At 49.4% G+C, this 20,892-nt stretch overlaps 1 protein-coding gene across 27 annotated transcripts in view; it reads left to right on the top strand.

Annotated features, from left to right (window-relative positions):
* The first annotated feature begins 16,615 nt into the window (after positions 1-16,615).
* Positions 16,616-20,892, top strand: part of WNK2 (WNK lysine deficient protein kinase 2) — a 96,022-nt gene continuing 91,745 nt past the window's right edge. For 11 of the 27 annotated variants that reach the window (XM_086846302.1, XM_086846301.1, XM_086846297.1 and 8 more), the window contains exon 1: positions 16,618-17,432. In XM_086846302.1, coding sequence (XP_086702428.1) covers positions 16,716-17,432 — 717 coding nt within the window. In that variant the 5' untranslated portion in view covers positions 16,618-16,715. Of the gene's footprint in view, positions 17,433-20,892 lie in introns of all 27 variants that reach the window. The other 16 variants (XM_086846308.1, XM_086846306.1, XM_086846304.1 and 13 more) reach the window with 3 other exon arrangements.

The following is a 20,892-nucleotide window of genomic DNA, read 5'->3' as shown; positions in this document are numbered from 1 at the left end:
GATGCTGTAGCAGTGGGGAGCTGGGTGTGTTTTCATCTTTGTGGGGATGCACAGGATTTGCTGAGATTCACAGGGCCTGGGTGGAGCACATGCCATGGGAAATGGAAGTGGAGGGTCAAAGAGAACAACTGAAGCTCTTCTTCATTCTGCTGCATTCTCATATAATGGAGCATCATTAAAACCTCTGGTGAAAGGATGATAAAGCTCACAGAATTTAGCTGAGATTCAGAAAAGGAATTTGAGCGTTGAAGAAAACCCTGTGTTTTAAACAGTTCTTGTTAATCACATTCTGTGCTAGTTTTCCATGCTAATATTATCTTAGAATTGGGAGGCTATTATCAGAATTCCACCCTCTAATACAACCATTCCAATATTTTGGTGCCGTGCACTTCATATGACCTTTTTAATATTCTGTCTCTTGACTGCTGCCTATTCTTATTCTTTTTGCTATTTACAGTTTTCCATCCCCATGGGGAAGGAATAACTGCACTGACTAATAATGACAATGTGGTCTGCTGGAATGAGCAAAAGGGTTCCTCAAACAGCTACAGCCCAGTGTGGTTATGAAGTTAGGATTTACAGCAGTCTCATCACAGTGGCATTCCCCTCTATTCCCACTGAAGTTCCTGAGTGTTTTGCCATCATCTCAGTCATTTGCAGGGAGCAGGAACAGCACTAAAGAGCTGTTCCAAAATAATTTACAAGACCATGTAAAACTGTAAAGTGGGTATTATGAATACAGGTATTACTGGGTTTTTCCTCCTCTAGTGCAACACAGGTTTTTTTTAGAGCAACACAGTTTACAAGTAAAAAGAGATGAAGCCTTAGAAATGTGATGCTAAGAAAGAGCCAGAATCTGCAAAAAGTCAGGATCAGGAAATTAAGTTAATATACCTGGACAGAAAAACTGAGATCAGAAACTGGACTTTCAGCACAATTTTTTTAATGAGGTAAGAGTAGTACCAAGCAGGAAGGAAAATTGGCAAATACCTTTTGGTGTCTCTGGCCCCCAGGGCAGGGCCCACAGTTGCTGCTGAGGCAGGACTGGTCCCCTCTGAGCAGCTGTGACAACTCCACAGCACTGAAAGCCTGGAAGTGCCAGGAGATACCTCACTCTGCCCTGGAAGGCTGGCTTGGGAGCTGGGAGCTGTCCTGCTTTAAAAGTTCTTTTTAGAATAACAAAATGTTAGCAGAATTTTGAAGATACGTTATTGATAGTGTTGGGTACATGGCTGAAATCCAGAAGGTGGATTTAAAGCAGAGAATCAGTGGTGTGTATAATAACAGCTCATTATGGATTTATGACATTTGTTTTTGTGAAGGAATTCTTCTACACCTGCATGAATGAAATAGAGCACACACATCCTTTGAGTACCTTAAGGGGGCTTATAAAAAAGATGGAGAGTGACTTTTTGCATGGGCAGATAGTGATAGGACAAGGGAGAACATCTCTACATTTGGATTAGAGATTAGGAAGAAATCCTTCCCTGGCAGGGTGGGCAGGCCCTGGCACAGGTGTAACCCTGGATCCCTGGCAGTGCCCAAGGCCAGGCTGGACAGGGCTTGGAGCAGCCTGGGACAGTGGGAGGTGTCCCTGCCATGGCAGGGGTGGCACTGGATGGGCTCTGAGGTCCTTTCCAACCCAAGCCATTCTCAGTTCTGTGATACTTGCACACTTAAAGAAGCAGAAGAGGCATATGAGCTTAGGGTACCATAGGATTCCATTTTTCCTGGCTGCTGTGCCACAATGATTTTGGTAAGATGTGAAGGACAGCACTTCCAGGGCTGCAGAGGGTTTTTCCTTTTGGTACTGGGTAAAAGCCGTAACACTCAAAGTTTTGAAGAATCATGGAATCATTGAGGTTGGAAAAGACCTCCAAGGTCATCAAGTCTTCAGCCAAATCCCACCATGGTCACTAAAGCACATTGCAAAGTGCAATGTCTACTCTTATTTTGAACAGCCCTGGACTCCACCATGTCCCAGGGCTGTTCCAATGCTTTCCCACTCTTTCAGTGCACTTTTTTCCCCCTGATATCCAGCCTGAACCTCCCCTGGTGGAACCTGAGGATGTTTCCTCTTGTCCTGTCACTTTTTACGTGGGAGAAGAGATTGAGAGGCCCCCTGGCTCCAGCCTTCAGCGAGAAGGAGAGCAAGAAGGGCCAGAGAAAGGCAGCTGTCTATAAATAAGGAGCATCAGATGCAGAGCCTGATAAGGAGCGAGGAGAGCGTGCAAAGTGTGCTCTCTGAGCCAAAAATATATGGCTTAAGCTTGTGTTGTGTGTACTGCAGTTAACACTGTAAAGGTTATCTGAGTATTTTCCTCCCATAGCAAGAACCTAAATTAGCCCTTTTATCCCAGAATTAGCAGAAGCAAGAAAAATACAGACTCCCCAGGAGCTGGTTTGCAGCCCAGACCCCTGGGAGAGGAAGGGAGAGGGTGAGACACCCCTGACATTCAGCAGAGGAATCCCAGTTATGCCTCCTCTTTGCCAAGTCCAAATCTGTCTCTTGTGAGAATGCTGCTGGATTGGTAGCATTCAGAATCGAGGAATTTGTGCTCAGCAAGGCACTGGCTCCCAAAAGGAGCTGATTTCTGGGGTCAAAGGGAAATGAAGAGCCTTTCTCTCCTCCACCTGCTCGCAATGCACAAAGAGAACTTTTCCTCTAAAGCCATTTCTTTATTCACTTTTTGCCCTAATCAAAGGAAAGGGACTCATCCTTATTGGCCTGTGTAAGAAATCCCTGGTGCAGGTGCGTGAATTCTCAAAGCAGTTGGGGTGGGGCCATGGCTTCCCTTGCAAGGAATTATGTGTTAGAATTTTTCTGGGCAGCTTTGGCTCCTCAGCCCAGAGATCCCACAATATGCAAACATAACAAGAGCAGGTTAATGTACAGAGCATATTCCCTATAGCTTCAGGACCATGTGTGCTATAGAAAAACCCAAAGAAGGTTTCCTAAATGTCCTGAGGCTGCTCCAAAGCCTGTCCAGCCCCTGGCAGAGAGCTCTGTGTGCTGGTGATTGACTCCTGGCTTTGTGTTCCCTGTGGTGCCCTGCAGGGTCTGGAGCTGGCACAGCTGGTGTGAGGCACCCTCACCTAAGGGGATGGTGCACTGTGGAGCTGCCCTGAAATAAAGGAATCAAGATGTATTCTGTGACATTACAGATTAATTTCCCTATGGAGGGACTGAGTAAATTGAAAGTGAAGTTCTTTGAAGCTTCTCTAACTCAATCTTGTGACCTGCTGTTGAGGGATGCATTAAAGCAAGTGCTGTATCACAAAACCACTGACAGTGTGGTATCTCAGCTGCCTATCCTGGTGTTCACAGAACTTCATCAGTATGTTTTTGCAGTAAATGAGTGAGGAAAGGGTCACAAAAGGGCTCAGATGTTGCTCCCAGATGCTGCTGTGAAGAGTGTTTGCTAGCAGCCTGCCTCCTTGTAATTAAGGCTGGAACAGCCTGACTTAGCAGGGAACTGTCCAAAATCCCACTGCCCTCCTTTTCCTCTGAGACAGACAGAGGACAGTGCTCAGGGCAAGGCTAATGTCCCTTTGGGATCTGGGTTATTTGGCCTTTGCACCTTGTACAGTTCCTAATGGCACACAGATGTTCCTGGGAGCTGTGAAAGCTGCCAAGGGCTGCACTTCCAGCCCAAGCTACAGCTCAGTAGAGAGACCCTGGCTCAGGGTGCCCAGAGCAGCTGTGGCTGCCCATGGACACCTGGGCACGGTTGGATGGGGCTGGGAGCAGCCTGGGACAGTGGAAGGTGTCCCTGCCTGTGGCAGGGGTGACACTGGATGAGCTCTGAGCTGCCTTCCCATCCAAACCAGGCTGCAATTCCATGATTCTGTGACATCTGCCCTTCAGCTGCTGAGGAGCAGCTGCACCTCAGTGTGAGGAAGGCATTGTTCCCTCTGAGGCTGTGTAATTTCTCTGTTTGATCCCTAAATATGCCTTTCTGCTGGCATTCCCTGTGCCCAGGGGAGGAGCAGTACACACTACTGGTATTTCTAGTATTTTTCAGGTTGCCGGAGAAACAGTTGTCTCTTTGCACTTTACAATCCTGGCATTTGGGCCCAATTCCTCCAAGAAATTGTCCCAAGAACCCAAAGAAATAATCAGGGGTGGGATTTTTTTTTTCCTCTCATCCTTCACTAATTCCCCAGCATCCCATCTCCCCCGCTGTGCCCTCCTCTGTCGTTTCTCTCAGCACTTGGAGAGCCCTGATCATGAGAGGAATCCTGGGATAAAGAGGGCAGTGCTCAGGATCTGCTCCTGGGAAGAAGAACCATTTGTCACAGTGTCCACACCCACACTCCAAAGGATTTTCCTCAAGACTTGGTGGCCTGGAATAACCTTTTGTATCATGATTTCCTTTCAAATGAGCTACAGAATACCCCTTTCATCCTTCCTTCTTCCTTTCCTTCATCCTTTCCTTCATCTTTTCCTTCTTCCTTTACTTCCCCCTTTCCTTCTTCTTCCCCAGTGATATAAAAAATGGGGTTTGCTAAGCCTTTTCCCATGTTTATTTCTCTTGTGGGATGCAGTTCCCAGTGTGGAAGGCGCTCCCTGCTCTTGCTCTGTGGTCATGCACAGTGCAGGAGAATGTGGTGCCCTGGGTGGGGAGGTGCTGGTCCAGGAGCATCCTTCAGCTGCCCACCCCTCTCCAAACACAAAAGAGCTGCCTAGTTTGGATCATTTGCAGTCTAAGTAATGTGAGAACCAGAAGTACTCAGGAGACTGATGCTCAGTGGGGAAACAGGAGATGCTTCCTCAGAACACTGAAGAAAAGCAACAGATACACATCACTAGACGAGGGTGGGTAGATATTTTCATGTGTAAGAACAAAGTGGGAGACAGTGAGAAGCTGAACCTGGGAAGAGGAGACTGCTGTTCTGTAATACTGTGGGTTGTGAAGGCAGGAAAGGCAGCAGAGCACAGTGACTGCCTCAGCTGGAGCGATGGGGACAATGCTGAAAGCATCACTGCCTCTGGAATACATTCTGGGTTCATAACACATGTTGCTAGGAAACTTTTATATTAAAAGGCATTCATCTTTAAACCCTGGGAACATAGTAATAGCTTCTTCTCTGTGCTAGGGAAGATCTTTTAATGTCAGTCCTGACGTTACTGAGACAAGTAATATGTGAGAGGGAGAAAAATACCTTGAATTATCTTGGGCAAAGATTAAAATCTAGCATTATTTTTAGATAGCTTGCGGGGTTCAGCTGGGGTTTAGTCATTCTGGTCTGACTAGCAAGACACTGATGAAACATAGAATCATACAGCTCTAGAATACCCCGAGCTGGAAGGGACCCACAAGGATCATCCAGTCCTGCATTTTTTCCACTCTTTCTTTTTTCATTTGGGGCTGTTTTGTTGAGGGTTTTTTCCTCTCAGTTTTCCCTTCCTTTCTTCCCTGGCTTGTGGTACTGCCACCCCAAGAGTCCCAGACTGATGTGATTGCCAGCCAGCACCCTGAGATGCCTCGTGGCTGCAGTGGTGGCTTCACCCTTGCTGTCACACCCTCCATCACAGCGTTCCAGCCAGTGAACTGCACAGATCTTGCTGCTTTTATTCTCCAGTGTGCTCTCTCCCTCCATGCTCTGGGCACACCAAAGCATATCTGGCTGATTTCCCATGTCAAATTCAGAATTTAAAGCATGTTGTATGACATGTGATGGTCCCTTAAAAATAAACAAAGGGTAAAAGTTCGCCCCAAGCACTACCGAGAAGAGTACTGTGAGTAGTTGTAAAGGAGTTTTATTATTACTCTCACTATGGGACATGTCCCAGGGTGTTGGCACCTTTCCCAGTTCAGCCTCTGTCTGTGCTCTGGGGGAGCACTGCAATTCTGAATGATTCACTGAGGGGGAGAACACCCTGCTAGGGTTGACATTAAACATCTGAAGTGATTCTAAAAGTAACATCCTTGGGGTTCTGTGCAATGAAGATTGTTGCGTGGTTTCTTTTCTGGATGAAAATGATGGCCTTATCACATCAGCTGATAGACCTGGAAAAAGCAGACACGTTTTTGAACTCAAGCCAATTCTAACTAAAGACCTGTGTAATGACACCAGAGTGGAATTGGCAACCTGAACGTGTGGGATGGGACAGGGCATCTGAGGGTGTTCCTGCCCTGGAGATCAGGACTGCACCCCATTGTCTTCATGAGTTTCTCTTGCCTGCCCTATCCTTTTCCTAGTGTTTTCAAAACAGAATATTTTAATGTCTGGAAACATTCCAGAGCAGGAGCTATCATTGTTGTTGGTGCTGGTAACACTATGTGTGTCCTGCCCAATACACTGCTGGCACAGAAATCAGCAACACCAGGTGTTTGTGGGCCAGATGTGTATGTCCACAGAGGCACTGGTTCTGCAACAGTGTGACACTTGATTCCCCTCATAAAAAAAATTATCTGCAAAGAGCTTTCAAAATTGTATACCACCATGCTTGCCTTGTTAGCAGATCAGTTTGAATTTCTTGGTCTGTTTTTATGGAATATAACATAGCAGTATTGCAGGAAAAACATTTACTACATGTTTGTCAAAATTACCTGCAACATGCAGGTGTTTTTAATATGTGGTTTTGAAGTGAGAAGATCACTGAAATATTTGTGGGTAGAGCTAAATAGACAAATATACACTCTATTAACAAGGAACTTGTCATTTCTGTTCATATTTATTTATAATGTTTATCTAGTGGTATACATTTTAAAGGACATGATGTGTCTACAGCTCAAACACAGACACAGGCATGGAGTTGGACTTTATGAACCTTATGGCTCCCTTTCAGCTCAGGATATTCCATGATTCCATGGTAACCAGCAGGATGAGGAGACAAGTACTGCAGGATCACAAGTCGAACAGTGGATAATAATTATATTGCAGGGAATCTCTCCCTCAGTGCTCTACTCATCTGCCATGTATGAGTTAGAGAACACAGGTAGCTGCACATTGAATTATGGCAGCATAAAGGGAGATCAAAATTCCTCTGAAACCATTCTAATGCTCCAACGTTATGGCAACACCTTCTCTCTTATGCCACTTGGTGGAGCTTGGTGATTTTGGCTCTCACATACATAGTTTTGTAAACTTACTCTTCAATTACACAACCAGCTGTCACTGTGGCTTGAAAATGAGCCAAATCCCTGCCCAGAAAGTAAACTCAAAAGTGTACCATAAATTCTAATGAGCAAGATGCTGGTGCCTAGCTGCTAACGGCTTTGGTAATCATCTCTTCTCCTCTTAAAAGCAATGAAATATATAGTGTACTAATTTCAAAGGAAAAGTTAAAATATGGGCTTAGAACCTTTGAATTTATGATATATAGGATGAGAGATGGGTAGCATTGTGTCACGTTTGGTTTATTTTTCAGATTTAAAATCACGTTTTAATTTCCCTTGCAGATTTTTGGGATCTATCTGGCTGGCAGACATTTGTTTGAATGCATGTTTTCACTCAACAAGCACATGGACAGTGCATAGACCCACAGTTATTATGGGAATTATGGGAAATAATTATGGGAAATTATTATATCACATGCTGATCCTGCCTTCATTTAAATCAGTGGCCAGTCAATGCAATTAAACCAGAATTGGGACCTTGCCTCAGACACTGCACTTGTGCTTAGACCCTACCTGGAAATCCAGGACGTTACACCAATTTCATCTAAACTAACTGTTGTTAAATATAAATTAGTTTCTCTACAAATCTTATGGAGTTTTAGTTTTGTACGTTTGTCCAACACTTATTTTAAATGATCACACAAATACTACTGTCCAGTTAATGATATCTGATGTTTTGAAAATACTGAATTTTAACATCTGAACTTGAACTCCAGACCTTGGTGTTTGGTACCCAAAATGAGATATGTTGCTTTTATTTTTGGAGGTATGTTGTAACTAAGAGTTCTCAAAGGCTTTTCCTAAGCCCTCCTCACACAGGATGCCAGCTGTCTCGGCAGAGTCCCGAGATCAAGGGTTCATCTGCAGCCTTTGCTGTTGTCAGGGAAAAAGAACAAAGGGCTCAGTCCTGGAATCTATTGTCTGTGGTCTGAGGTAGGATCTTCAATGGATTTTCTGGTTTCCTCTTGGGAACTGGAAACAGTAATTGCAGCTTCTTTACACCGTGGTACTTCTCAACTTCTTTTTTGTTGTGCTGGACTGACAGATGAGAAGGAAATTTTGACATAGCAATGTGCCATACATATTCATCAAATACTGAGAAATGGTAATCTATCAACATTCTTCTGGAGTGTTATTCTACAAGGCAAAAGAGCAAGAGCAAAACTCTGTTAGGACCTCTAAAAGCAATTCAGAGCTGGCTGTGACTCTGCAACACACATGCACCAGTGGCTCTCCACTAATCCTTATTCCAAGAAAAATAGCCACACATGTAATTCTGCCCAAAAGGATGATGCAGCTTAAATTGAGTTAGCCTGAAGAAAATGAGGCTTGTGGGAAGATCTTTTCACCCTCAGCACCTCCCTGACAGGAGGGTGTAGCCAGGTGGAGGTTTCTTTTCTCCCAAGTAACAAGTGACAGGACAAGATGAAGCAGCCTCAAGTTGCCCTGGGGGAGATTTAGATTGGGGAAGAGGGAAAATTTCTTCACTGAAAGAGTTTTCTTGCTCTGGCACAGGCTGCCCACGGTGATGGTAGAGTCACCCTCTCTGAAGGGGTTTAACAGATGTGTAGATGTGGCACTTGGGTAACTGGTGGATAAGACAGCGCTGGTTGGACTTGACGACCTTAGAGGGCTTTCCCAGCCTGACTGGTTCTATTACTTTTCCAGATGTTTGAAGAGGATTCAGCAGAGAGAACAACAAGATTATATTAAGCACCTGCATACAGCTGGATGAGATGACACAAGGCTACCTCTCCTATGTAGCCCAAGCTCCATGTCTGAGCACTGAGGCCATGGCTGCAGCTCTTTATCCCAACTGGACTGCCTGGTCTCCAGTGATGCCCTGGCATTCCAGCAGAGCAGTCAGCACTGAAAGGCCTGCTCATGTATCCCAGGTGTCATGTAGCTCAGCCACCTTGGGACTCCAGAAGGTTCCTTGTCCTTGTTGTGAGCCCTAAACAGGCTGGAGCTCTGTGTGTCCGTGTGGTGACTCCCTCAGGAAGACAATGGTGTTAGCTGCTTACTTCAAAGCCCTTAAAAATGAAGTGTCAATGTACTCATCAGGAGGCTTCTCATGAGGAGGGTGGAGGATGAAGGTTAAAAATGAAGTGTCAGTGCACTAAACAGGAGGCTTCCCGTGAGGAGGGTGGAGGCTGAAGGCCACAGGCGTTGGTCCTCAGGTCTTTTGTTGCCATCCATGTGTGACACAGTATCTGTATTACTTAAGTGGTTAACCTTTGTTTTAAATATTGTTTTAACTTCAGGTTAATGCCCTGGTAGAGGTGCTTGTGACCTTTGAGTGTTCCTCAGAGTGGGGTGTTGGGGCTCACTGGATCCACATGGGCGCAATACCCACAGCACAGCGCCCGTTCCAGCTCGTCTGTGACAGAATCCTGGCACTGAGTGCATGGAGGGAGGGGTTTGTGCTGAGGTTTTGTGCTCTCACCACTTCTTCGGTTCATGGAAAAGCCAGGATCAAAGAGCTCAGTATAACGAGCAGCGTTTCATGGAGACAAGATCAGCAGATGTTCTTATTAAAGTTAGAAGAACTTATGCCCCATCTTTTATGTTAAGAAGAATAATGGCTCTGTCATTTTGTCTTAAATCTGCCTATTTTGCAACATAATGTGTTAGATGGGCTCTTTGATAAAATACAGCTTCATGCTAAAAATAAAAAAGTAAAGGCTATTCACTCGCTCAGCTTAAATATTAATGTTTTGGAAAGCCCTGACCGTGCTATTTAGTGCCACATTCAACTCCTTGATTTGGTCTGTTTTGCTCTGTTTCTTGTTTTGATCTAATTCTTACATTGCCCTTTCCATCTATTTTGTTTTCATTATGTAGGTACCCGAGGGATCATAGCAGGAAATGGCACAAGAGGTGAAAGAGGTTTTCAAAAAACCCAATCTGCTCTTTGAACTCATGCAACCCCTGTGGCCACGCAGGAGCATTGGGAAATTAATTGGGTCATTCATTTGTGTTTATGTCAGGCTGAAAGCCATTGTTTTCTGGCAAAGAAAAGCAGATGAATAATTAAATACAAATTTTGGAATTATGCAGTAATTTTAAAACAGCTATTCATCATTGGTCAGATTTAGGGTGGGAAAGGTGACAGGCTGCCTGTCTGAAAAATAAACCTCACCTTCATGAAGTGGTGTGGAGAGATGATGCTCGATGTAAATCCTAGAATTGTAAAATTACTGTGTTTTTGCTGGCTAAGCTGCCCTTCAGGGAGGCCTGAACACAATTCCCTGGGCACAGCTGGCTCCTGGCCTGGGGAGCAGCAATCACACCTCATAAATCCATATAGCAATGAAGATACTGCCCATTAACTTCTGTGCAGCACCATTAAGTTTGTTTATTTAAGGAACCTGAGAGGTAATGTGGTGGCATACTGTTATGCCTATTAAATTCTGTAGGAATTAAAAACATGGAACATTTTTTTAGTCTAAGCTTGTGATGCACGTTAGAATGATGCGTTGTACCAGTGTCACACTGCAGGGCAAACAAAGATAAATGGAGCCCAGCCCTTCCTGAGGAGGGTGGCACACACCTTCCCACCCCTCACTACCTGGTTCCCTGACCTGCCAGGTGAGTTTGCCAACAGCATCCATCATTCTGACATACAGAAATGCTTTTTTACACCTTTGTGATTAGTTTCTATTAACTCAATGACTTAGAATCATAGAATCAGAGTGATTAAGGTTGTAAAATACCTCTAACATCATCCAACCATTAACTTGAGATCAACTGATATTTAGGAAAGAGTTCTTTATTATAAAGGTGGGGAGGTCCTGGCACAGGTGCCCAGAGCAGCTGGGGCTGCCCCTGGATCCCTGGAAGTGCCCAAGGCCAGGCTGGACAGGGCTGGGAGCACCTGGGACAGTGGAAGGTGTCCCTGCCATGGCAGGGGTGGAATGGGATGACCTTGAATCCTTCTAGAATTCCAGGATTCTACAGTACTTGGACCACATATCTATATTGTCTCTATAAACAAATAGTTAAAATAGAACACAGATGACCTAACAGAGAATATGTTGTGGAACTGAGTTTTTAACTGATCATTCTTGTTCTTTTAAAGAAAAAACAATTACTACATAACACTACACTAGGGCCCAGAGCACATGTGCAGGTGGAAGAGCATACCCTGGGTGCAGCTGAAAGTAGCTCTCAATAGGTATTTGACCTGATTTCAATCCAATTATAAATTATATAAAAAACCAAGTTAATAGAAAACTGGAGGCTATGGTTTCCATGGTCTTCTGCAAGCATTTATTTTAAACAAATAAAAAAAAATTCTCAGTATCTGAGAACCTGAAAGTCAAGCTGGTCGAACTGGACTGAACTTCCTCACTCAAAATGAACAAACACAGAGAGAAAATAAGGGCTGTTATTAAGGTGAAATGATTCTTCTTGTCCCTTTTAAAGTTAACACTAGCTATTAACTGGGACAAGCTGTCCTGCTCTGTGTCAGTGAGTGACTGGCTGTTCCTGCCACAAGTGAGGGGAGTGAAAGACAGAGCTGTGGTAATCTGCTTGTCAAGTGGAAATGCCCATCTCTGTTCTGGGGCGATGTGTCTCACTTGGTGCCACCCATGGGGAGAGAGCTTCACCCAGGGCGTGAGCATCTTGTCTTTCATTCCTGTAAAGAGCAGTTCTCCAAGTCAAAGGCTTGATTAAGGTCATAGTCTGAGGTAGCACCTTCACTGCCTCTTAGTTGAAACATGCTGTAATTCCCAATGCCATCTGTATACCGGTCAGCTCTCGAGGGTGAAGCTGCTTCCAGCTTGCACTGATGATGGCTGATGATCCAATCAGGAAAATGGCAAATGTTCATCTTTTTCCATGTCCTTTGGTAACAGAGCACACTGATGTAGTATGCTGTGTGGATAGAACAACATCCTTGTGCCTGTGTGTCTGCTGGCTGGCACAGGCTGAAAGGGGACAGCAGGAGAAACAATAACAAGCTTCTGGCCTGGGTAAACTGAGGAAAGTAGAGGCAACCCCATAAAATAGCTTATCACAGGATGGGGAAGGTTGGAGGGGACCACAGTAGGTCACCTGGTGCTCATGCTCAAGCAGAGTCATTCTTGAGCACAGGATTGTGTCCACACAGTTCTGGAGTATCCCCAGTGCAGGAGTCTCCCCACCCTCTCTGTGCAGCCTGTTCTGGTCTGAGGGCCCCTGCCCAGGACAGAAGTTCTCCCTTGTGGAAAGGTAGCTCGTAGGTGACTGTACCCAGTGGCTGAGGGCTTTGGCTGGATGGCAAAAACAAAGAGTGCATCAGCCTGTACTTTGGGCTTCATTCCAGCCCACTCCACGTGCCTGCTGAGCATTCCTCACCCAGCAGGCATGAGCCTGGGACAGGAGGCTGGCTTGGGACTGCTTGAGCACAGGACACAGGAGAGCTGGGCACTGGATCCTTCCCCAGCTGTGTGTCCATTGTGCTCATGGGCACCGGGGAAGGCCTGGAACGACAGCTCCTGATGGCTGAGGAAAAGTTCTCTGTCTGCTGGGCAGCCTCCCTCTGCTGGGATGGGCCATTGTTTCCTGCCGTGGGGAGCTGGATCAGACACTGCCCATGCTGTGCCACACTGCATCTGCACAGCTCTGCCCAGCTCTGCCCAGCTCTGCCCAGCTCTGCACATCTCATCTGCACAGCTCTGCACAGCTCTGCACATCTCATCTGCACAGCTCTGAACAGCTCTGCACAGCTCTGCACATCTCACCTGCACAGCTCTGAACAGCTCTGCCCAGCTCTGCCCAGCTCTGCCCATCTCACCTGCCCAGCTCTGAACAGCTCTGCCCAGCTCTGCCCAGCTCTGCCCAGCTCTGCCCAGCTCTGCCCAGCTCTGAACAGCTCTGCCCAGCTCTGCCCAGCTCTGCCCAGCTCTGAACAGCTCTGAACAGCTCTGCCCAGCTCTGCCCAGCTCTGCCCAGCTCTGAACAGCTCTGCACAGCTCTGCCCAGCTCTGCACAGCTCTGCCCAGCTCTGAACAGCTCTGCCCAGCTCTGCCCAGCTCTACACACCTCTGCACACCTCTGCCCAGCCCATCTGGCCAGCTCTGCCCAGCTCTGCCCAGCTCTGCCCACCTCTGCACACCTCTGCACACCTCTGCCCAGCCCATCTGGCCAGCTCTGCCCAGCTCTGCCCAGCTCTGCACACCTCTGCACACCTCTGCACACCTCTGCCCATCTCACCTGCACAGCTCTGCCCAGCTCTGCCCAGCTCTGCACACCTCTGCACACCTCTGCACACCTCTGCCCAGCCCATCTGGCCAGCTCTGCCCAGCTCTGCCCAGCCCATCTGCCCAGCTCTGCTGCCCAGCTCACCCACCTGGAGATGTGGAGCAGGTAGAGGGCAGCATGGAAAAGGTCAAACAGCAGATGTGGGAAGAAATTTTTTCTTTCCATTTTAGTAATATCAGAGATCAGACAGACTTGGAGCACTTGGTAGTGGATCACAGGTTTGTGACATGCAAATTATTGCTAAGCTTTCAGCAGACAAATGGACACAGGGAGAGCCCTGGGCACCTTCTGGCACTGGACAAAAACTCAGCTGTGAGAACAGGTCCTGTTCCACCTGTGGAGCCCTGGGAAGGGGTCAGGGGACACGGGTGCAGCTCAGCAGTGCTCGTGTGTCCTGAGGCAGGGGTGGGATGCTCCCATACACTTGAGGGTGTGCAGATTCCCTCTCTCCTCTGACAAGGCCTGGCAGATGGGGAAATCCAATGTCTTCTTTTTTCCCCATATTTTTCTCGATTGTGGGTTTTGGGGTTGGTATTTGGTCAGCTCTAGAATATTCCCCATTTTCTCCTGTCCACCTGCAGAGTGAAATGCTCCAGCTACATTTAGCCCTCTCATTAGCCTGAATCTTACCCTTTTTCTACGTGGTAGTGAGAATTTCCATTGCTGGGAAGAGAGTTCTAGGTCAATTTATGTAATAAGTGGGAGAAGGTGTCAGAGCTCTTCACCTTCCCTGCTTTTCTCCTGGCAACTGCAGACTGTTCTCTGTGTGCCAAATCTCCATCTGCAGAGAGGAGCAGAGTCCACCATACAGGACTAATTAATGGTTGGGTATTCAAATTTCTATATAGCACACAAATCTGTGTTTCATGCCACAGTTGCAAGCCCTAGAAATATCCCTGATATTTGAACACTTAAAAAAACAAACCACTTAAAGATCAAATGCATCCATGAGGATGAATTATTAGTGAAGTGTGATTTGTAAAAATAAAACACCAGGAATTCTATTGACAATAACTATCTGGTTTCTTATTTTAAATTTTTTTTTCAATCATTCTTAACCAAAAATTAATTAATTAAAAGAACTCATTATGGTTGCTTGACAGTCAGCTTCCTTTCCCTCAGAAATCTCAGGATATAATTACCTGGTAAAACTTCTCTTAGTACTTTTCTTCATTTACTTAAATTTTAATTACAAAAACATATGGTATGTTTGTATGAGCCTAATATTTGAGGAAGCAGCTTGGCAGTAGTGGTGACCAGAGTCCTTTTGTGAATTTACAGAGCAGAAATGTCACAGCTGTCACAGGGCACAGCCTTTGGCAAAGCCAGTGTCTCTGACCTTACCTAGGGGTGAATTACAGAAGTTTGGGTTGGAAGGAATCTTAAAGCCCATCTTATTCCTAACCCTGCCACGGTCAGGGACACCTTCCACTGTCCCAGGATGCTCCAAGCCCCATCCAACCTGGATTTCCAGGGACCCAGGGGCAGCCACAGCTTCTCTTGGAAGCTTCTTCCAGGACCTCCCCACCCTCCAGCCAAGAATTCCTTCCCCATATCCCATTTAACCTGCCCTCTGGCAGTGGGAAGCCATTCCCCCCTGTCCTGGCACTCTGGGCTGTTACCCAAAGTTCTTCTCCAGCTCTCCTGAAGGACCTTTGGGCACTGGAAGGGGCTCTAAGGTCTCACTGGAGCCTTCACCTCTCCAGGTGAGCACTCCCAGCTCTCCCAGCTTGGCTCCAGAGCAGAAACCATCCAATTATTTTTGTGGCTTCCTCTGGATGGGCTCCAACAGGTCAATATTCTTGTTGTGCTGAGGCCCCCAGAACCAGCCAGTGCTCCAGGTGGGAGCACAGATGGGTGTTGAGATCCCATTTTCCCTCTATCTAGGCTAATTCCAAGTGTTCACAGTGAACCATGGGGTCAATATCCATAGAGTGATGACTGAACTGACTGGAATAAAGAAAAAAACCACAAAAAAGATAACCCAAGGTCGTGAGGCTTGTCAGGTGTTGTGACCTGCAGTGCTGTACATGGGTGGGCTGTGTGGTGTTTGCAGTGGCCACACATGAGTCGGTCCCCGGTCATATTTTGCATTCGAGGAATACTGAAAGATGCAGTGAGCAAAGAGTATCCAGTTCCCTTCAAGTCACCTTCCTTTTGCTTGCAGCTGTGATAATTGGCTGCTTGGCACAGCCACCTCCCAGATCCAGAGGATGGAGCTGAGGCCCGTGCCCCACACCCACCCCACAGCTGTGCAGAGCTGAGCCAAGATGCTCTGGGGGAGATGCACTGGGGGAGATGCTGGGGAGGGATGCTGGGGAGGGATGCTGTGGAGGGATGCTGTGGAGGGATGCTGGGGAGGGATGCTGGGGAGGGATGCTGGGGAGGGATGCTGGGGAGGGATGCTGTGGAGGGATGCTGGGGAGGGATGCTGGGGAGGGATGCTGGGGAGGGAAGGCTGTCGGGGATGCTCTCGGCAGGATGCTCTGGAGAGGATACACTCGGGGGACGCCTGTCGGGAGGATGCCGTGGGAGGATGCCGTGGGAGGACGCTCTCGGGGGATGCTCTCGGGCCCGTGCGGGCACCTGCCGAGGGGCGGACGCTGCGGGGCGCGGGACCCTCCCATTGTCTGCGGCGGGGCCGGGCGGGGCAGGGGAACCGGGGGCCGAGGACGAGGGGCGGCCGCCCACCCTCCGCAGCCTCATTGGCCGAGCACCGGTGCCTTAAATGGGCGCCGCCCGGGAGCGCTCCCATTGACAAAAAAGCGGCGACGCTGCCGCAGGGCGCCCGCGGGCAGGGGCGCGGAGCCGCCGGGCGCGGAGCGGGAGGCGCGGCCGAGCCGGCGCTGCGGCGGGGGCGGGCTGCGGCAGGGGCGGGCCGAGCCGAGCCGCGGAGCCCCGCACCGGCAGCGGCTCCCCCGGCCCCGCCGCGCGGCCGGGCAGGCGCACGCTCGGCGGAGCCGCCCCTCCTCCGCCTTCCCCCGCGCATGGCGCTGAGCGCGGCAGCCCCCGGCTCCGCACGTGAGTAACGGCCCCGCCGCGCCTTTGTGCGCGGGCCCGCCTCAGGTGAGGGGCTGCACCGCTCTGTCCGGCGCTCCGGGCCGCGCCCCTGCCGGGCACCGGGGACAAGGGGAGGGGGAGCCCGGTCAGAGCGGCCGCGGCCCGGCCCGGGGGCCCGGCTCGTCGGAGCCCCGGGGCCGGGGGAGGTGCCCGGGGGCCGGGCTGGGCCGTGGCGGCGCCTGAGGGCTGCGCTCTGCCCCGCGCAGGTGGCGGCGCGGGCGCGGCTCGCGGTGACTCCCCCGGGCCGGGGCGGCGGCGGGCGCTGAGAGCTCGGCCTGGATGGAAACTGGGGGCGATGCCAGAGCGGCACCTCGGCGGGGCGGCAGAGGCGGCGGCCGTGGCGGGGTTCCAGCGACTGCCGAGCCCGGCGCTCTCCCGGCCGCGGAGACCGGCGTGAACATGGATGGGCCCGGCGGCGGGGGGAGCGCGGCGGCGGCCGCGGACACGGACGCTGCTGCAGCGCCGGCGGCCCCCGGGGCCCTCACCCCGCCGCCCCGCGGGCCCGGCTCCAGGGACCCCAAGCTGGTCCATCAGCGCTTCCTGCGGAGGAGCGTGGTGGACTCGGACCAGGAGGAGCCCGCCTTCGACCTGCCCGAGGCGGAGCACCAGCGGAGAATCATCCTGCCCCCCAAAACCAGGAGGATAATCGCGGAGCGGGCGAAGGCGGGGCAGGGGGCGGTGGAGGCGGCGGGCCGGGAGGCCGAGTGCTCCGAGGAGCCGCGGGCGACGCCGGCCGCGGGCAGCGCCGCGGGAGCCGAGGAGCAGAAGGAGGCAGGCAAGGATGCGGAGCGGAGAGAGGCGCAGGATGCTGCCAAGGACCAGGGCAAGGCTAAGAAAGAGGAGCCCGAGGAGGAGGCTGACATGAAAGCGGTTGCCACCTCGCCGGATGGCAGGTTCCTAAAGTTTGATATTGAACTCGGGCGGGGATCCTTCAAAACGGTCTACAAGGGTCTGGACACGGAGACGTGGGTGGAAGTCGCGTGGTGTGAACTGCAGGTAAGCCCAGCTGATCCTCCTGTGCTTTTTTTTTTTTTTTTTTTTTTTTTTTTTTTTTTTTTCCCCCCCTGCCTCATAAGACGGGAACTAAAGGCACCGTGCCGGTGTCATCCACAGCAGCTCAGCCCTGAACAGCCTTTATGGTCACCATCGCTTAGGATCCAGTGTCTAACTATAGCGCAGTATCCCCATTGGCTCCGGATCCACCACCTTATGTACACTCCTCCCACGCTTAACCCGCTGTGCCCGGCGCCGCCGCCGCGCAGGACCCGCCTGGCGCGGCCAAGGTCACGCGTGGCTCCCGCGCAGGGGGAAAGGGCGCAGCGAGCGGGGATGCTCGGCCCGGCCCCGGCCCCTCCTGCTCCAAGGGACACCGACAGTCGGTCTCTGAGTGCGTTTGCAGGAGGAAAATTTCCTTTTGTGTTATGGCTTCATGAAGGCTGAGGAGCTGCTCTCGCCCGGCTTCCCTCTCCTCTGCCATGAAATTGTCACCCTTCCGGGGAATCAAGGCTCGCAATATGCCCCGGTGCTTGCCTTTTTTTAGGCACCGTGTGTATGCTTTGGTTAGGTCAAAGACCTACCTGTCCAAATACCTTCGAAAAGGTGGATTTTTACATTAAAGTTCTAGATCTTCAGAATGAAGTAGCAGCATCCAGTAATACCTAAAGAGAAGGAAGGTTTAGATGCTGTCTTTTGCCGTTACCCTGTTCGTGGTGGGTTTTGTAGCCTTTGGTAAAAATCACAAGTCATACAGGCTTAATTTTCTTTTTTGCTTATGGTGAAGCTTGTAGTGCCTGTTAACCCTCACTTCTGTTGGCATCCATTGGAATGAGACCTACCTAAGAGAAAAACCAAATACAGACTTAATACTGTTTTATTTTCAGCCTGAGTTACTCTGTAACTGAGGTGAAAGGAGGTTTAACTCTTCTTTATAATTTGGGGTCTTTAAACTTCCACTGGGTGGCTGAGCTTATGGCCTACAAGAGCATTTGAAACTGATGTGGAAATAACGTGTTATTTTAAGTCTGAGCTCCTGCTTGTTTGTTTATATTTTAATGATGGCCCAATCTGTTTGTAAATTACTCCTGGCTGTCTGGGATAGCTGGGGATGGATGTACAGCCACATCTTTATTCTGATGATTTCATTACACAATATAATCATAATTCACTGCAGTACTGCTCCCTTAGTAAGAATTATGGGGAGCACTCCTCAGTCTTCATAGTCGTGCATTCCCCGGCTTTTATGGGGCGGGGATGCAGAACGGGAGACACAGCAGCCAGGCAAGGTGTGGTGAGGGGAGGAACCCCTCTCTCCTCCAGCCCGGGGGTCCAGGAGGGTTTGTGGGGAAAGGGAGGTCTGGAGAATTGTTACGGGGATTTGAAAGAGAGCTGCTTGAGGGAAGCGTGGGGGCAGGTCCGGGCTTTGTCTGGCTTTGCTGGGAACTGAATCCGGAGTGTGTAAGGCTTCTACTCCAGCAGCCTGCAATCCACGAGGGATGGTGGCTGGGATGCAGGGATGCTGTTGGAGGGATGGTGGCTGGGATGTAGGGATGCTGTTGGAGGGATGGTGGCTGGGATGCAGGGATGCTGTTGGAGGGTTGGTGGCTGGGATGCTGTTGGAGGGATGGTGGCTGGGATGCTGTTGGAGGGATGGTGGCTGGGATGCAGGGATGCTGTTGGAGGGATGGTGGCTGGGATGCTGTTGGAGGGATGGTGGCTGGGATGCAGGGATGCTGTTGGAGGGATGGTGGCTGGGATGCAGGGATGCTGTTGGAGGGATGGTGGCTGGGATGCTGTTGGAGGGATGGTGGCTGGGATGCTGTTGGAGGGATGGTGGCTGGGATGCTGTTGGAGGGATGGTGGCTGGGATGCAGGGATGCTGTTGGAGGGTTGGTGGCTGGGATGCTGTTGGAGGGATGGTGGCTGGGATGCTGTTGGAGGGATGGTGGCTGGGATGCTGTTGGAGGGATGGTGGCTGGGATGCTGTTGGAGGGCAGGTTGGAGGAGGCTGCTGCTGCTCCTGTCAGTCCATGCGGCCCAGACCAGCCCCATCACTGCAGAGCCATGGCACTAAAATCAGTGAGAACCAGAATTCAGCACGATGCCTGGTTGTCTGTGCTCTAGCAGGGGGATTGACATAGATGGATTTTCCATATATTTTCTGTAACAGAGCAGCTTTAACGACCAAAGCCTGCCAAATGTATTGGAAAACATTGCTTGGAAATGCTAGTCTGGATTATTCTGCTGAGGAAGAGACAGGGAAGGGAAACTGCAGTGTGAAAGCTTTCTTACCTGGTGAATGGCCTTCTTATTCTTAGTCACACTTATTTAGGAGTTCTTGAACGGAGTGTGAAGAAATTTGTATAATGCTCAAATTCCCATTAGTTTTCACTGTGTGTGCATTAACCCAAATCAGATCTTAATACTGCTAGATATTTTCAATTTAATACAGGATTTGCTTTAGGCCTTTAATTGTGGGAAGAAAACTATTGTTTGGCTGCTTTAGAGAAATTGGTGTGTGAATCCCCTGGAGGCAGGAGCTGCTGGGTCTCCTTAAACTTCTCCGTGTGCAGGTTTGAGTGATGCCGGAGGTAATGTGAGATGGTATGTGACTTTGGAAGCCGGTACTTCGCTCTGGATTGGGAAAGCCTCATTGAATGACAAAAGCCTTTAACGACTACAGGATTAAAGCCTGTGCCTCTGGGCTGGATTTGCATGGAGGAGGCAATGGGAGAAGGTGTGAATAGCTGTGTTGTCTCCAGCTTTTTAACTTGTAGAATACTCTCTCAGTTCAGCTGGGGAATTTTAGGGAAAACATTCAGAGGGTGCTGTCAAGTAAATCATTTTATTCATGGCATTTTTGAATTTTTATTTTTTTTTTGTGAGCTGTGCCAGTTAGATCTGCCCCGATTTGTCTTTTCTCTGTGCAAATTTGAAGTTCCCTGTAGGCAGCAAGAGAGTGGAAGCCATCATATCACTATGCTGTTGGAGACAAAATGCCTTCCTCTGCAGCCTCACACCATCAGAACCCAGCCCAGAGCCTTTTGGTGGATAAATTGCTGCAACCTGTACTTTTTTTTTTCTCCTGGAGATGCGCTTGTGTGTGTTCCAGTTGGAGCGGGGAAGTTGAAGCGGGCAGCGTTGTGGTTCCATGCAGGCATTAATCCCATCCTGGCTCAGCGGTTTTTCAGCCCACTTGTGCTGTTGCCTGTGTGTCTGTCTTTGTCCGTCTGTACAAAGGCCTCGCGAGCCATTCTTGCCCAGTGGCTTTATTTCATTGAAAAGACGGCTTTAGGGTTCAGAACTGAAGTCACAGCTCTGATTAGGGCGGGATCCAAGCGCTGCCCAAATGATGTGGGCTTTAGACCTGTCTGAAGAGGTGAAAGCTGTAGTTGAATACTAGCTAGAAAATAAGGCTATTGTTCCTTCATGAAGCTGAAGTGCCAGAGCAGGATTAGTG

This window comes from Cyanistes caeruleus, chromosome 11, assembly GCF_971803275.1.
Source record: "Cyanistes caeruleus chromosome 11, bCyaCae1.hap1.1, whole genome shotgun sequence".
NCBI lineage: Eukaryota > Metazoa > Chordata > Aves > Passeriformes > Paridae > Cyanistes > Cyanistes caeruleus.
The sequence above is the reverse complement of the archived record's forward strand: the minus strand, read 5'-3'. Positions and strand labels throughout refer to the sequence as shown.